Source organism: Berghia stephanieae, chromosome 7 (genome assembly GCF_034508935.2).
Source record: "Berghia stephanieae isolate SIO BIC M18660-M18661 chromosome 7, UCSD_Bste_1.3, whole genome shotgun sequence".
NCBI lineage: Eukaryota > Metazoa > Mollusca > Gastropoda > Nudibranchia > Aeolidiidae > Berghia > Berghia stephanieae.
In genome coordinates, this window is record NC_088366.1 from 18,912,748 (window position 1) to 18,931,725 (window position 18,978).

The 18,978-nt window shown below is 36.0% G+C and overlaps 1 protein-coding gene across 3 annotated transcripts in view; it reads left to right on the forward strand.

Annotated features, from left to right (window-relative positions):
* Positions 1 to 18,978, forward strand: part of LOC144976839 (transmembrane protein 163a-like) — a 78,315-nt gene that overhangs the window by 41,820 nt on the left and 17,517 nt on the right. Inside the window, exon 2 of one of the 3 annotated variants that reach the window (XM_078921343.1) lies at positions 9,730 to 10,100. The exons of the other annotated variants lie outside the window; for them this stretch is intronic. Within the exon in view, the coding sequence (XP_078777469.1) occupies positions 9,965 to 10,100 (136 nt within the window). The 5' untranslated portion in view covers positions 9,730 to 9,964. The remainder of the gene's footprint in view (positions 1 to 9,729; positions 10,101 to 18,978) is intronic. 3 annotated transcript variants of the gene reach the window in all.

Genomic DNA, 18,978 nt, shown 5'->3' on the forward strand with positions numbered 1-18,978 from the left:
ATTGACGGATATTGTACGCTTGTTAGTAAGAAAAGGACGTTTAAAAGGCGATTGCTACTGTATGAAATATAAATATGTTCCTCATATCCCGCTGGGGGAATGAATGAATAATGATAGGCGTAAAAGTCATTTTTAAAATATTTGGTTCACACCGGCATAAAACCGGATTAAGACGGTGGGTCACATATTGTGGCTCAGAGATGTGCAGATTGAATTCATGATCATGATGGAAACACAGTGGCGGCACGTGAGCTGTATCATGCGTTGGTCATGTAATTTTTTTTCGAAGGGCTTGGAAGGTGAAACGCGAGTTTAAGTTTGAGTTCAAAGTTCACTATACTATTGGCAATTTCGTCGTTGATTTTAAGTATTAGGCATCGTAAGCGACAAGTTCCACACACCATCTTATCTACAAATATGCAGCAATGAAGGATTTTACATACTCTTGTAGGTGCTAAAACCATACCCAAATACCCCCCCCCCCCCCCCCAAAAAAAAAAAAAAAAAAAAAAACTAAACTAAAGTAAAAAACAAACAAAACGAACAAAAATCAAAAACAAACAAACAACCAAAAACAAAAAAAACAAAAACAAAAACAAAACAGATGAACAACCCCCCACCCAAAAAAAAAAAAGAAGAAAAGAAAATCCCGAAAAATCAACAACAACAAAAATAAGAACAAAAAGACAAAAAGCAATACGACACAAAATAAAAAAAAAACAACAACAAAACATAAAGAAAACAATAAAACAACCCCCTCCCCCCAAAAAAAAAACAAAAAAACAAAACAAAAACAAAACAAAAAAAAAACAAACAAAACAACAACAATCAAACAAAACAAACAAACCCACTGTTAAAATGGATATATTTATACAATAAAAAATACCAAATGTCACTTCCGATAGTACCTATGTAAAATCAACGGTAATTTGTCAATACAGAGCATAGATGTAATCTTCCAGGTATATGGGTGAAATACGAGCAGATATGTCGTGCTGGGTGAATTCATGAGAAAATAGAATGGGTATATAGATTGTAAACGAGCTTCTGTGTTGGATAGATACATAGATAAATAAATAGATAGGGACGAAGATAGGTAGATGAGTAGATAGATAGATAAATATATAAATAGGTAAGAAAGTAGATAGATAGATAGATAGATAGATAGATAGAATGATAGATAGATAGATCGATAGATAGATAGATAGATAGATAGATGGGTAGATAGATAAATAAATAGATAGATAGATAGATAGATAGATAGATAGATAGATAGATAGATAGATAGATAGATAGATAGATATGATTGGAGAATATGTAAAAAAGACAAATAAATTAATAGATAGATGGATATATAGATATATAGATAGCTAGATAGCAGATAGATAGATAGATATATAGATAGATAGATAGATAGATAGATAGATAGATAGATAGATAGATAGATAGATAGATAGAAAGACAAATAGATAGATAGATAGATAGATAGATAGATAGATAGATAGATAGATAGAAAGACAAATATATAGATAATTAGACATAGAGATAGAGATAGATAAATAGATAGATAGATAGATAGATAGATAAAACTAAGGCTTTGATATAGCGCAATATCCACTTAATGTGCTCAAAGTGCTTTACAAGTAAGCGGTTCCTGACCAAAAGCAACACGTAACTTGTAGAATGAGACAGACGCTAATTTGGCGAAATTGTAATTTTTTTTCAGATAGAGACAACGCTGTTAATGACCAGGTATTTATTTTACACCTGAGTACGGTGAGTAAATAGCCTTTTACAAGGACTCAACTATGCGCCGAACAAGGCTCCGACCCGGGACCTTCAGATCTGAAAGCCAGTGTCATACCATAAGTACACATAGCCACACAGATAGATAGATAGATAGATAGATAGATAGATAGATAGATAGATAGATAGATAGATAGATAGATAGATAGATATATAGATAGATAGATAGATAGATAGATAGATAGATAGATATTATTTTAATATTTACCACAATGTTCGAGTCAGTCTACATCGATGTTTCAGGCCTTTTCAGCCATCGTCAGGACTGTGTGTTACATGAGTTTGAAAACCAAACTCATGTAACACAAAGTCCTGACGATGGCTGAAAAGGCCTGAAACATCGATGTAGACTGACTCCAACATTGTGGTAAATATTAAAATAATAATTCGCTCCATTGCTACATGTCGAGCACTATTCGTACCATATTTGTATCCAACACGATTCAATAGATAGATAGATAGATAGATATATAGATAGATAGATAGATAGATAGATAGATAGATAGATAGATAGATAGATAGATAGATAGATAGATAGATAGAGCAACAGATAGATAGAGATAGACAAATGGATTGAGATGGAGATAGAGTGATAGATAGGCGGATATATATATATATATATATATATATATATATATATATATATATATATATATATATATAGATAGATAGATAGATAGAGAGAGAGAGAGAGAGAGAGAGAGGAGAGAGGAGAGAGAGAGAGTGAGAGAGAGAGAATGGGATTATATGTGCGTCTATATATATATATATATATATATATATATATATATATATATATATGTGTGTGTGTGTGTGTGTGTGTGTGTGTGTGTGTGTGTGTGTGAAACAGATAATATAAAAACAGTGAAAACGGAATTACATAATATTATGCTAATGACTTCACAGCAACACGCAGATCATTAAATTAATCATCCATTCCCTTTCTCTTACACACATTGAGCTTTGGAATTCAAACACGCCTGCCTACTTTTGGTCTTGCATGATCACGACTGCTGTGTCACCATGAGCGTGTCAATTATTTCATTATTCAAATCAGTCCCATTTGCATTGATAAAACTTTACGTTCAGGACATCTGTTGCGTTTCAATGATAAAACATCCTTTTCTCATATGTTACTCACAAGTCAATCTGGTTTCATATCGAAATGGTGTATTTGATAATATAATATGTGGAAAATTATAGTCCCGGCGTTTTGTCCTACGGCAAGGCACGTAACCCACATTAACCCACTTTTAAATGAGCATCTGGCAAAAGATAGAATGAAGTTGACGTCACTCGGGTCTTTGTTATTGTTTTTTGCCATCCGCGTCTATGAGTAATTCTCACTAAACTGTATTAACCAGACTATAATAGTTCATGGTTACACCGGGTTCTGTGTGTTGGTCCGTTATACTTCCGGATGGCAATGTTATGAGCTTCTTAGTCAAGCGCATACTATCTATAGATAGTTCGAAGATGACGTCACTCAGGCCTTTGTTTTTGTTTTTGCCATCCGCGTTTGTGAGTTGTTCTCACTAAACTGTATTAACCAGACTATAAAAGTTCATGGTTACACAGAGTTTGTGTGTTGTTCCGTTATACTTCCGGATGGCAATGTTGTGAACTCCTTGGCCAAGCACATTCTATCTATAGATAGTATGCGCTTGGCTAAGAAGCTCATAACATTGCCATCCAGAAGTATATCGGACCAACACACAAAACGGTGTGTATCCATGAACGTTTAGAGTCGGGTTAATACAGTTCAGTGAGCATAACTCATAAACGCGGATGGCAAAAAACAATAACAAAGACCTGAGTGACGTCATCTTCGAACTATCTATAACCAGTGACGGATATTGTACGCTTGTTAGTAAGAAAAGGACGCCTAAAGGCGACTGCTACTGTATGAAATAGAAATATGTTCCTCATATCCCACTGGGGGAATGAATGAATAATTGTCAAGCGGTTTGAACATGGTAAATTCGTGGAAATGCGATCTATAAATGTCCATGCATATTTATCATATTTCTATTATTACAACAAGGAGATGTTCAGCGAGCATGCAAAACTGAACTAGTTTTGGTTCAACTGTTGTAACAGTTCAGTACTTCTATCCTTTCTTGTAATGCCCGCGCTCAATGGGAGCGATCTATATCGTGGCCTTCGTAAAGTTATGGCCTGATACTGACCAAAAAATGACGTAAAAATGCCAGTCTTTTGCCACAAAAGAAAACAAATCGTGAGTTGTATTCAATAGTTCAACAAATGAAATAACTTGTTTCCATGAGCTATACTAACGACAACTCACAAGGCGGTGGAAAAACCAAATAATGACGTCAAAATGCCAATCCTTTTGGATTTCAGTATCAAGCTATAGACAGAACGAAGGTGACGTCACACAGGCCTTTGTTATTGTTTTTTGCCATCCGCGTTTGTGAGTTGTTCTCACTAAACTGTATTAACCAGACTATAAAAGTTCATGGTTACACAGAGTTTTGTGTGTTGGTCCGTTATACTTCCGGATGGCAATGTTGTGAACTCCTTGGCCAAGCGCATTCTATCTATAACATAACGATGGCTACGCTGATACTGACCAAAAAATGACGTCAAAATGCCAGTTTTTTGCCACAAAAGAAAACAAATCGTGAGTTGTATTCACTAGTTCAGCCAATGAAATAACTTGTTTTCATGAGCTCTACTAACAACAACTCACTAGACGGTGCAAAAACCAATTAATAACATCAAACTGCCAGTCCTTTTGGATTTCAGTATCAGGCTATAAAAAAAAAACGATGGCTACGTCTATAGATAGAATGCGCTTGGCCAAGGAGTTCACAACATTGCCATCCGGAAGTATAACGGACCAACACACAAACTCTGTGTAACCATGAACTTTTATAGTCTGGTTAATACAGTTTAGTGAGAACAACTCACAAACGCGGATGTCAAAAAACAATAACAAAGGCCTGAGTGACGTCATCTGCATACTATCTATATTCATGTTTTCGTCGAATCTAGTCATTAATCACATGACGCGTCGATGTCTAACGATTGGATTTTTCTTAACAAATGAATGTAAACACACTGCTTTGTTTATAAAACTTGTAAACATACTCACGCTGTCAACCTGAACAAAATGACCAATCGTGATGTTAGATAATTTAAAAGCTGTGAACACTTTTCACTATGTGTGTCATTTTGAACACAATGTGCAATGTGACCAATGACCTCGAGCACATGGAAATGTAATAGAGATCACCCCCATTATGTGCAGAGGAAGATATCATTAATATAAACCTTAATACTCATTGTGCACAATCTTATAACTTTTATAGACAGAATGCGCTTGGCCAAGGAGTTCACAACATTGCCATCCGGAAGTATAACGGACCAACACACAAACTCTGTGTAACCATGAACTTTTATAGTCTGGTTAATACAGTTTAGTGAGAACAACTCACAAACGCGGATGGCAAAAACAATAACAAAGGCCTGAGTGACGTCATCTGCATACTATCTATACGAAAGGACTAGAGATAGAAAGGTGAACAAAATTGAGATTAAATCGACGTCCACATACATATTTGTAGGCCTGATAACCAAATTCCTCATGGGCTCATTGTTGTAATGGAAATGTCAAAAATTGACGCAAAATATTGTCCATTACAATAATGTTAAACTTGGCCCATAAGTGGGTTCGGATGTCAGACCTGTATCGATAGATCGAAGTTGGTGTCACTCAGGCCTTTGTTATTGTTTTTTGCCATCCGCATAATATGAATAATTCTCACTAAACTGTATTAATCAGATTATAAACGTTTAAGGTTACACACAGTTTTGTGTGTTGGTCCGTTATACTTCCGGATGGCAATGTTATGAGCTTCTTAGCCAAGCGCATACTATCTACAGATAGTATGCGCTTGGCTTAGAAGCTCAAAACATTGCAATCCGGGAATATAACCAACGAACACACGAAACTATGTGTAACCATGAACTTTTACAGTCTGGTTCAGACAGTTTATTGAGAAGTACTCATAAACGCGGATGGCAAAGACATATCTGACGTCAACTTCATTCTATCTATAGTCCGTCCCAACTCACGTGCACACGGAATATCGCAATTATTCCAAAATTACGAAATGTGATGCCGTGATTTTTTTTTGCATGCGGGCTTAGAGATATTATTTTAAGTGACGCTACGAATTGTGAATACCGATAGCGATTGACCCAACAATTTTCCCACAATGTCGAAATCCTTTGATCTTTTAATCGTTAACAATAAAATATGACTCAAACTTTAAAATGTTTACAGTAATGGTGTGTTGTTTCTCTTCCCGTGGGGAAATAATCATACCAAAGTTGCATTCAGTGGCGTAGCTTAGCAAATAATTTTGGGTTGTTTGAAATAGTTTAATAATAGATCACATTTATCTAGGACTTCACAGCGTTTATACTTTATCGCTTCCCTGGTGGACAACGGCCATATAATACAATGGACGACACAAGACGCCCGTTAGGTGCTTATAATTGTTTCGGACAAAGACATCGTTGTAGAAAAAAAACAAAAAAACAAAAAAAAACAAAGAAAAAAAAAACCCAAAAAAAAACACCCCTCCACCCAAAAAAAAAAAAAACAAAAAACAAAAAAAAAAAAAAAAAACAAACAAAAACAAACAAACAAACAAAAAACAAAACAAAAAACAGGGGGATCCTCGAATTTTTACGCCCATCTCCGATAGGATAAGAAGAAATTGCTTTTCACAAAGACAACGCCCGGCCAACTCATAAATGTAGGACAAGACTACTTTTTGCCACTCTTGAAATATGTTCGCTGGAAGGGGGGGGGGGGGGGGGGGGGGGGGGGGGAGGCGTGCCCAGAATGTATTAATGAATGTGAAATATCACCAAATGAAAACTTCTTCAACACTATATTTCATGAAAGTACAGTCTAACCTTTCAACGGAACCGCAGTTTTCAAATAAAAAGATGAATAATAAATGACATTTAAAAAATATTAATTTGACCTCTCCCCTCTGAGTTCCTGTTTGTGAGCATCATCCCATAAAAAAAGAATTCCGCGCTTGCCTCCCTGGAGAAATTTAAATACTTGTAACTTTTCCTCTTTGTGACAAATGTGCATGTTCAATCCATATTTTTATCATTTTTTTATGAATACGGAAATCCCAACAAGAAGCTACGCCTCTGGCTTTCAACTATTAAATTGTAACAATTGTTTATGTCAAGTGTGTACAAAGTGAGTCATTTTGAACGCAGGGTGTCAATGTTAGTGAGTAGTGCACACAAATCTCGTGAAATGTAAATCCCTAGTCAAGCCTGGGGGCGAGTTCAGTGATCGTTTTCACAACAGAATTCATTGTGTATAATATTGTATTGAAAAACATCAAAATGTTCACTCATCCCTGACCCTTTGTTTTTTTTTATATATCGCAAAGAGGAAAATCCTAAAGTATGGTATAGATAGTATGCGCTTGGCTAAGAAGCTCATAACATTGCCATCCGGAAGTATAACGGACCAATACACAAAACTGTGTGTATTCATGAAAGTTTATAGTCAGATTAATACAGTTCAATGAGCATTACTCATAAACGCGGATGGCAAAAAACAATGACAAAGACCCGAGTGACGTCATCTTCGAACTATCTATAGGGATTGAGATTAGCGGAAGAGTATCGTCACTTGATTAGACGTCACCGGTCGAGAAGTTATTTGTAAACAAACCAACTACAAGCCAGCGCTCCAAATTAAAAAAAAAATATTATTCATATTTCTGTACAAAAATGCATATCATAATCAACATTATGCATTTTTGTACAGAAATATGAATAATAAATTTTGCATTTGGAGCGCTTGGCTTGTATCTAGTTGGTTTGTTTACAAATAACTTCTCGACCGGTGGCGTCCAATCAAGGGACGCTACTCTTCCGCTAATCTCATTCCCTATTGTAACCGATGCAAAATAATCGGCGTAATGTCACTAACAATACAAATGTTCGAGCCAATCCATCAGAAGGTTGTGAAATATCCACATCAACGCGTGCGCACGGGTTGTGGAACGGACTATAAGGAATGAGATTAGCGGAAGAGTAGCGTCCCTTGATTGGACGTCACCCATAATCTGTGACGTCACCGGTGGAAAAGTTATTAGAGAGAGAACGTCATGTTGGTTGTGTGCATGCGTCTCTCGTCCTCGCTTCCGGTGAAAGCGGCTTGAGACACTTCAAAACCAAATTGACATTCTCTCTGTAAGGTGACGTCCAATCAAGGGAATACTCTTCGCTAATCTCATTCCCTATAACGGGAACGATCTATATCCATGTTTTCGTCCAATCTAGTCATCGATCACATGATTTGTTGCTGTACAACGATTGGATATTTCTCAATGTATCTAAACACGCTGCTTTGTTTATGAAAGTTGTAAACATACCCATGAGTCATGGCTGAGCAGAATGACCAATTGTAGCGTTGGCTATTTCTCAAATTGTGAACACTATTCACTATGTTGGTCATTTTGAGCACACTTTGCAATGTGACCAATGACCTCGAGCTCATGGAAATGTAATATAGATCGTGCCCATTCAAATCTTAAGTTTAAGTGCTGCTATGTGGTCTAATGGATGGGAAGGTCCTGGGTTCGAGCCTCGCTTGGCGCATAGTTGAATCCTTGGAAAAGGCTCTTTACTCACATTCTCTCCCCGTACTCATGTGTAAAATGAGAACCTGGCCATTAACAACAGTGTCTCTGTCCGAAAAAATTGTGTAATATCGCCTTACAGGCGTCATGTCCCGTTCTACATGTTAAGTGTTGCTGTTGGCCAGGGACCCCTTGTAAATCGCTTTGAACACGTTTAGTGGATATTGCACTATATAAAAAAAAGCTCAAAAAAAAAGCTCAGTTTAACATGTTATATCAAACATCAAGTTCGTCCCGACGTAATAACGTTTTCAGGTGACTGTTCACAGGTTTTGCCTCATTAATCACCCCCCAACGTCTTAAAACATGAGCTTTTATATAGCGCAGTATCCACCAAACGTGCTCAAAGGGGTCCTTGGTCAACAGCAACACTTACTATGTAGGACAGGACATGACGCCTATTAGGCGATATAACAATTTTTTTTTACCGACAGAGACAACGCGGGAAATGGCCATGTTCTCATTTTACAAATGAGTAAGGTCTTTTTAGCGATGTTATTCTCCACTATAACGAATAGAAATAACCCCATGCTTTATATCTGTAACTATAAATTCTTATTCCAGCAACTACACCCCGACATAATACCGTCTCGAGACGATAGGTTACACTTCAAATCATACTCCACTTTAAATTCATATTGTAGTGTCTCGTACATTCCGACATAATACCGTCTTGAGACGATGGGTCACATTTCTGATCATACTCCACTTTAAATTCATATTGTAGTGTTTCGTACATTTTGACTTAAAACCGTTTCGAGGCTATGAGGCACATTAATTATTTAACTGATTTCAACTCATTAACAATGCAATAGCGTCAACCTTTGTACAATGCTGGAATCGACTGGACCGACGTGTATTCATATGCAGGTCTGACATCCAAACCCACTTATGGGCCAAGTTTAACATTGTTGCAATGGACAATATTTTGCGTCATTTATTTGCTTTTAGATTTCCAATATAAAAATTAGCCCGCACGGAATTGGGTTATCAGACCTGCAAATAAACGCACGTCGAAATGGCCTATCAAATTATAGTTACTAAAATAAAAATAATTGTTGAGCATTCCATGCAATATGTTGAAAATGGGAAGAATGTTTAATTTAGTAAAGACTGTGTTGAAGATTAGAGGAAATTCTTTCAAGCATTGAATGGATGTGTATAGTATTTATTTGAATATTTGACGAGAAATTTTACATACATTTTTCAGGCAAAGTGTTGAGAATGATTCACAGTACAGATTGCATTTCACACTTAAAATACAGTACGGTGAAAAAAAGGAAAGGAGTACCTATTTAGTTGATGAAAATGGTTGCATTGTACATTTCACATTATCGTTGAATTTTCGGATAACATCTATGTTCCAAATGCTCAGAGCAAAAAAGTTCTTAATCAACTGTTGAAAATGGAAGTGGTGTTAATCGTTACTCTTATATGAAATTTGGATGCTTATTCGGAGCAAAATGCTGAAAATGGGCTTGCTTTGGAATAATGAAACAAAATACTCACAACTGAAAAAGGACGGGAAGAGTTACTGGGATGAGGATGAGAGCAAATATAAACCTGTTGAATTTTTCGAGGGTAAGTTTTGTCATGTGTACAAGAGTCGAAATATGCTGTGATTCATTATGAGGGAATTTTATGTTTCAATGAATGACGTAAGACAGAGGATCGTTAAGAGATTGATCAATTGTTTCTCTTGATAAAATGTTAACAATCATCTGTATCTAAAGTTGAATTTTAAAAAAAATTAAGCTAACATATGTTACAGTGATTGACATGGACAAGTAGAAAACGGTAAGGGCTGCCTTAAGCCGGTGATCGTAAAATACTAACGAAAGAGTGAAAATGGAAAGGTTTCGTATGGGACAAAACAGAGCAGTGAAGCCTTTCCATTTTCACTCTTTCGTTAGTGATTCACATAATCAGTCGGATGGTGAAAAGGTTTGAACTCAGATAATGCCAAGTTTAGTTAAAAGGTCAATTTAGAAGGTCAATTTTTTAAAATCAAAAATGAATTCTTGTCATAAATGATTAAATCAACACTTTTTGTACATCTTGTGGGAAATATCAAAACTTAATCTCATTTCTAAATATTTTTTACAGCAGTCAAGTTGAAAAAGTATGAAATTTGAGAAAAGTTGCTGGATACCTTGCCCATACATCTGACAATAACTTCATGAAAAATCACCCGATTTAATTCAAATAAAGATTAAAATGCTCTGGGGAGCATATTCTTTCAGAAAATGCAAATCCAACATTTTCACATTCCGACTGATTATGTCATGCACTGACACATATACGCATTTGATTTTATTTGTTAATCATTTGTTTTGATAACGAGAAGAACCTGAACGTTAACTATCATCTTCTGTCTTATATGATTAATGAAAGCTTAACATTTCCTCACATTTGATTTTATTTGTTAATCATTTGTTTTGATAAAGAGAAGACCCTGAACGTTAACTATCATCTTCTGTCTTATATGATTAACGAAAGCTTAACATTTCCTCACATTCGATTTTATTTGTTAATCATTTTCTTTTCTTTCGATAAAGCGGAAACTCTAATTGTTAACAATCTTCTGTCTTGTGTTATTAATTGAAGCTTAATATTTGTTCAATTTCAATTTTAAAAATTATTTATCTGGTTTTGTTAAAGAGGACACTTGAAACGTAAGTATTAATCTGTAATAACGGACGTCAAACAGGCGACGGCATGATGGAAATTTATGGAACGTATGGTAAAATAAAACAAGAAACAAAAACTTTTAGTGAAATATTCACTAAACGTGCTCAAAGCGCTTTACAAAGGATCCCCGAACAACAGAAACACGTAACAAATAAAACGAGATATTACGCCTGTTAGCTGATTATACAACTTTTTCCCCGACAGATAACGCTGTTAACGGCCAGGTACCCCATTTGCACATGAATACGGTGAGAGAATGTGAATAAAGAACCTTTTCCAAGGACTCAACTATGCGCCCACGACGCTCCTACCCAGGTCCTTCCGATCGAAAAGCGAGTGTCATACTACAAGACCACATAGCCACACATTTTCAGAATTTTTTTTGGTATTTATTAGTGTTTTCTCCCTCCTTTTTCATTAGTAAAAACGGAAGTCTAATAACGACGACAGAATGTAAATATAGTATAGATAATATGCGCTTGGCTAAGAAGTTCACCACATTGCCATCCGGAAGTATAACTGGTCCACACACAAAACTGTGTGTAATCATGATCGTTTATAGTCTGGTTAATACAGTTTAGTGAGAATTACTCATAAACGCGGATTGCTAAAAACAATAACAAAGACCAGAGTGACGTCAACTTCGAACTATCTATAAAATGATGTGTGGTAGAATAGATAAGGTATGGTAAAGTGTAAGGATCATGGCAATAAGGAACATACAATCAGTCAAAAAACCAAAAACAAACTGGTTCCAATCTCATTGGAAGTGTAACGCCATTTTTCCGGAGTGCTGGATACAGACCTTGTGTAATTGGATATTGATATTCTGTTTTTAGAGTGATGACATCTTATTGTCTAGCCTAAATATAGCGTGTCGTCAATATATATATATATATATATATATATATATATATATATATATATATATATATATAATTTATTCTCGCTCTTTTCCGTCCTGCTACTAAAATAGTTATGCCACCTTATGATTCAGTATTCAACATATTCATTTTTAGTCCTGGTTACATTCACAAGTCCAAGGAGTTCGGAACCGGAAGAAGAGAAGGTGTGACGTCATGACTTATCTGCCATGCTCGTGATAAAAATATATATTTATTTAAATGAGCATTTACATTGTGGTCTCTTATTTCATTTTGGAGATATAACTGTTTATTGTTTGTTTTGTTTTTTCGCCGTGTCATGAACTGGGTTAACTCACTAAATCCTAGAGATTTTGCTACTTTTCAAAGTAGGAAGAAACGTATTAAAAATGAGCATGTACATAGATAGTTTTATTCAACTACCATTAACATGTAAACACTAAAAACATTAGTTTTGATACTATGCCTATAATTTGTCTCAGAAAAATGTAATAAATAGGCATGGGGTAAAAGTAACCCGGTTAAACTACGAATGTAGTCGGTGTTAGGGTTGAGTGAGTTAACTCGAACGCAGTCATCTTAAGACTTGCTGTCACCCGAAGAGTAGGATTCAATAGTCTGATGTCACGTCCGCCCAGCAACCAGCAGCTTGGTTCTAAACAAAGAAAATCGGTACTTTTTATTCTTCATGCTGGCGAGAACTTTTTAACATTATAATATGTGATCATAATGTATAGATAGTATGCGATTGGCTAAGAAGCTCATAACATTGCCATCCGGAAGTATAACGGACCAACACACAAAACTGTGTGTATCCATGAACGTTTATAGTCAGGTTAATACAGTTCAGTGAGCATTACTCCTAAACGCGGATGGCAAAAAACAATAACAAAGACCTGAGTGACGTCATCTTCGAACTATCTATAAAAGTCAAAATAGGTTTGAGTTCTATCGTTTGAAATAGAAATAGAAAATCTATGAGTAAACCTAAATGTTTATTACAGGATTGAGAAATTTGTGTGATAACCAGTCAACTATCTGGCGGTATAAAATCAAAAGCAATGACCGGAGAGAGAGGTCGATTTCATTCGCGTTATTGATAAACAAACAACTAGGTTTGTCCGAGCACGCGTGGAGGTGGGTCACAAATTCCGTGTTTTGATTGGCCAAGAATCTACTGGTTAATACGATTCAATAGTCTGATGTCACGCCGCCCGGCAACGGCGGCCATCTTGGTTCTAAACAAAGAAAAGCATTACTTTTTATTTTTCATTCTGGCTAGAACTTTTCATATGCCTTGTGATCAGAGTGTGTAAAAGTCAAAACATGATCAAATTTATGGGGGGTTTTTCCTCTGGATACCCTTTATGCTCGCCGGAGAAATATTTCATACGGGCGTCCGCCATTGTTCCAATAGTTTAGAGCCAGTGTTACTAAGTTACCATGCGTCATTAGGAAGGAATTGACGTTACGACTATTGAAGAATATTGTAGACGACTTCTCAGTAGATACTATTTGATTTATGATATGTACTTAGTTAAAAAGCTCATTACATCCGCCAACCCGATATAACGAACCAACACATATATTACCTTAAAACGTTTATGGTCTGATTGATACAATTTAGTGAGCACTGCTCACAAAAATGGCTGACTAGAAACAATAACAAAGAGCTGAGTGACGTCAATTCCGTTCCTTCGATAGACTATAAACATTTAAGTTTACAAATAATTTTGTACATTTGGATGATTGATGTGGCGGGTAGAAATGGTGTGTATTTCACCTAACATATACTATCAATATCCAAATGCAGTTAGTCACTCAATCTAAACTTGATCTCCGATTTCCATAATATTATGTGATGGTGATCCGTAATAATAATAATAATAATAATAATAATAATAATAATAATAATAATAATAATAATAATAATAATAATAATAATAATAATAATCATCATCATCATCATCCAAATAGCGGTCTAAAACCAATTGCAAAGAAATGGGTGACGTCATTGTCATTCTCTCTATAGCAAAAATTCAAAACGTCAGATACATGTGAAGAGATAACATGTCGCCAAATATTTACACAGTCATTAAATATTAGGATTGTCACAAGCACGCGTAAACTGACCACATTATTATGAATTGACCAATATTATTAATTCACTGACCCCGAAATGCCAGCGTAGAATGACTAAGTAAATATGTAGGTGGTTAGTCACACATTCAAACTTGATATTGTGATCCCCTTATGTGGCCGTGGGTCTGTCCAGTAGAACCGCCTCTCAACATCGCTTTTATCCAGCCGCTCCTCCTCCTCTTCCTCCTCCTCCTCCTCCTCCTCCTCCTCTTTCTTCTTCTTCTTCTTCTTCTTCTTCTTCTTCTTCTTCTTCTTCTTCTTCTTCTTCTTCTTCTTCTTCTTCTTCTTCTTCTTCTTCTCCTCCTCCTCCTCGTTCTCCTACCTCCTCCTCCTCCTCCTCACCTTCTTCTTCTTCTTCTTCTTCTTCTTCTTCTTCTTCTTCTTCTTCTTCTTCTTCTTCTTCTTCTTCTTCTTCTTCTTCTCCTCCTCCTATGTAGGTGGTTAGTCACACATTCAAACGTGATATTGTGATCCCCTTACGTGGCCGTGGGTCTGTCTAAGTGTGGGAGTCATCGTCTACTACGTCGCTTGTGGGAGTACATATGGGGAAACCATATTATGATGATGATCAAAGAACCGCCTCTCAACATCGCTTTTATCCAGCCCCTCCTCCTCCTCCTCGACCTTCGTCTTCGTCTTCTTCTTCATCTTCTTCTTCTCCTCCTCGTTCTCCTACCTCCTCCTCCTCCTCCTCCTCCTCCTCCTCCTCCTCCTCCTCCTCCTCCTCCTCCTCCTCCTCTTCTTCTTCTTCTTCTTCTTCTTCTTCTTCTTCCACTTCTTCTTCTTCTTACCACTACTACAACAACAACTACTACTACTACAACTACTACTACTACTACTACTACTACTACTACTACTACTACTACTACTACTACTACTACTACTACTACTACACTACTACTACTACCACTAATAATATAATAATAATAATAATAATAATAATATAATAATAATAATAATAATAATAATAATAATAATAATAATAATAATAATAATAAAATAACGCTGTCTTTTATCTGGTTTCGACGTTTATCTCAGTTCTTGTAATGTAAACAATTAAGATTTTTTTAAAAAAGACAAACTTAACGTGTGAGAAATGATGCGTTAAAACATGAAATTCCATAAGATTATTCTATAAAAAAAAAAAGAAAAAAAAAGAACAAAAACGACGGACATATAATCGTACACGTCGGATAAAAATAATAATTGAGCTTTTATATAGCGTAATATCCACTAAACGTGCTCAAATCGTTTTACCAGGGGTCCCTGACCAACAGCAACATTTGACATGTAGGATGGGACATGACGCCTGTTAGGCGTTTTTAGAATTTTTTCGGACAGAGACAACGCTGTTAACGGTCAAGTACTCATTTTACACCTGAATACGGTGAGAGAATATGAGGAAAGAGCCTTTTCCAAGGACTCAACTATGCGACGAGCTAGGCTCGAACCCAGGATCTTCCGATCCGAAAGCGGGTGTCATACCACAAGCCACACAATTAACAAATCTTAATGCCTATATTCTTCACAAGTTTCGCGTTTCCGATGTGAACCCTCGCTTTGCATCAAATTAAACAAACATTGAACACGAAAGGACGAGAACCATCAGATGAGTAGCTCCATTCTTATTTTGAAAATATCAAGGTAGTAACAAATAAGTGAATAACTATCATATTATCATATTTACCAACAGCCATTGAAGTGGGGCCTGTATATTGCATTTCTCTCATTGTTTTATTGTTTCCGGTTGATTACGTAGTTCCTTTAGTTTTGATTTTGTGGCCGTGTCTGTGAGCCAGCCGTACAACTATAAAGAAAGAAAAAAAACAGGTTTCAAACATTTTAGGTCAGAAAACTTGTAAATATCAATCGATTTAAAAAAAAAAAAAACTCATCTTGTCAAAAGCTATCAAACCTGAAACTTCAACGAAGTCTGATTTTGAGAGTTTTTGACATTGACAAAATTCGGGTTATTTCGACCGATCGATATTTGAAGAGGTTTTCTTGCCATTTATTTTTAAAAAAAGGGAGGCCTTCCGAAAGATCCTCGATCTAGCATCTCTTTCGATTAGTATTTTCTCCTTGTATCTATGTCAGGCGTTTATTTATTCAATTTGTCAATATATAGTAGCATTTTAAAATCCCTAGAATAAACCTTGATAGATTAGTGATAGTTGAACATTTCCTAATATGACCATTGTTTTGGTTCTCCGACGTCATTCTGCTGTTTTGAAGTATTGAAATGTCGTGCAAAGCGGTCCTATGTTGTTTTTTTTTAAAATTAGAGTTAGCTCGAGGTCGGAGGATTTTTTTCTATTAGGGTTAGTTGTAGGTCTTAGTTAAGGTGCTAGGGTTTATGTTTTTCCTATTCGGGTTAGTTAAAGGTACTAGGTTTTATTTTTTCCTTGAGGTTAGTTGAGGGAATATTTGGGTTATTTCCCTTAGCACAAGGAGCTTTCGGAAGGCCACCCTAAAAATTATTTTTTTTCCAGAATAGGGCAGTTTCATTATGATTAGAAATGCATCAACTATAATGTATGACCTAAAAGTGTCAATTTGGTGTTAATGCAGGATGAACAAGATGAACAGTGTTCAATAGACATTAAAGGTAGGCAAGTCTATATAGTCTTTTGAAATTTATATAACGACATCCACTCTCATCAACATGACGGTCATTTTAAGCATAAATAAAAATCAATATGAACATTTATATGGCACATTTTCAGCTGTTAAACCTGTTTAATGCGCTTCAAATTGTTTTATTTATTTTTCCGCCAGGCAAAATGGAACTATTTTTTCACTTCATACACTACCAGTAGCCTGTTAGGCGTCCCTTTTTTATATTTACGTCTCTTATATTACCTGTCGCTGCTTATAGCCAGGTACTCATTCATGCCTAAGTCGATCGAGGTAGTTGTGCAAAGCGCCTTACCCTTGGACACAATATTGGGACCAGGATTTTCCATGAGCACTGTCACCCATCCGGACACTTATCACACTTCACACTGCTTGACTTTTATGACGAGACAAAACACCATATTATTACTGAGCCAGCAAGCAACATAGCTTGCATAATCTTATCATAATTAAACACTATCGATAATATACGCTTGGCTAAGAAGCTCAAAACATTGCCACCCGGAAGTATAACGGACCAACACACAAAATTCTGTGTAACCATGAACTTTAAACAGCTAATATTAATATTATAATGGTGGGTATTCACTAAATTCAAACATTCAGATTATATACGTTTGAAGATACACATAGGTTTGTGGTTAATACGTGATATCTGGCTGGTACACGTTATGAGTATTTCATCTAAGGGCATAACATTAATAATGCATGACCTGCCTAGTAGATTTGGTCTATATATATATATATATATATATATATATATATATCTATATATATATATATATATATATAAATTTTATTGAATGTTTACAGAATATTTGCGCACATTTTATTCGTTTAAATTATCGAGTTAAAGACAGCTGGCTGGCAATAAAAAAATCTTTTGGTCCTCATGAATATAGATAGAATGAAGTTGACGTCACTCATGTCTTTATTTTTGGTTGTTGCCATCCACGTTTATGAGTAATTCTCACTTAACTATTATCCAGACTATAAAAGTTCAAGGTTACACATAGTTTGTGTGTTGGTCCGTTATACTCCTGGGTGGCAATTCAATGTTGTGAGATTCATAGCCAAGCGAATACTATATATAAATCCAATTTTTTTTTCTCTCTTATTTTGGGTCAAATTGTCATTCAAGCAGATGTAGAAAAATACAAATGGCGAATTGAAGTTACTACTGCCATGCATTCAAAGCCATTAAAATTCACAACCAATTTCAGCTGAACTATCTCCTGCTTGCGACCCCTCTCCCTCCCCCCCCCCCCCCCCCCCCCCGGCCACAGGGCGAGAGAGAGAGAGAGAGAGAGAGAGAGGAGGAGAGAGAGAGAGAAGAGGAGAGAAGACACACAACGAGAAGAGAGAGAGAGAGAGAAGAGAGACAGAGAGAGACAGAGAGAGAGACGAGAGGAGAGAGACAGAGGAGAGAGAGAGAGAGAGAGAGAGAGAGAGAGAGAGAGAGAGAGAGAGATTAGTAAAAGTATCGCCCTTGTTTATCCATTTACAATAATATGATCGTCAAATTGATTTGAAGGAACACACCATTCTGTAAAAGCAATCTCTTCTCACACATGGCTTGAACACATTTACAATTAATAAGTAGATCAATTCCGTTGTGCCTTCATTAATATACATCGCTAAAACACATTACGAAAACGAGAATATCACAAATTGCAAGAAGATTGCAAACCATGACACAGCAAAAAATAGTCGACGTATTGCATGATATTATGTCTAGACAGCCAGACGATGTTCGATACCAGATTAATTTAGAAAACAAATGCCAAACAAATGCCTGGAAAATTCGAAATGGTTTATGTAAATGCCAACATTTTAAAGGCATCACATTTTCTATTAAATGCCCGTAAAAGGGATAAAAATCTTGAATTTCTTATCCCATTTCCATGTTTCGTATCTAGACGGACTTCTTTTTTTGTTTGTTTAATGACCATTTTATAAATTGGCGTTGAAAGTACCAAATTGGCATCCATCTGTGACGTTTCGTCGGGTATTTCCTTTGGGCGATGGAGCGTGGAATAAAGGTATTCTTTCAAGGGTTTGGATGTATCAAATTGTTTTTTTAATCGCGGAATAACTCCTTATAT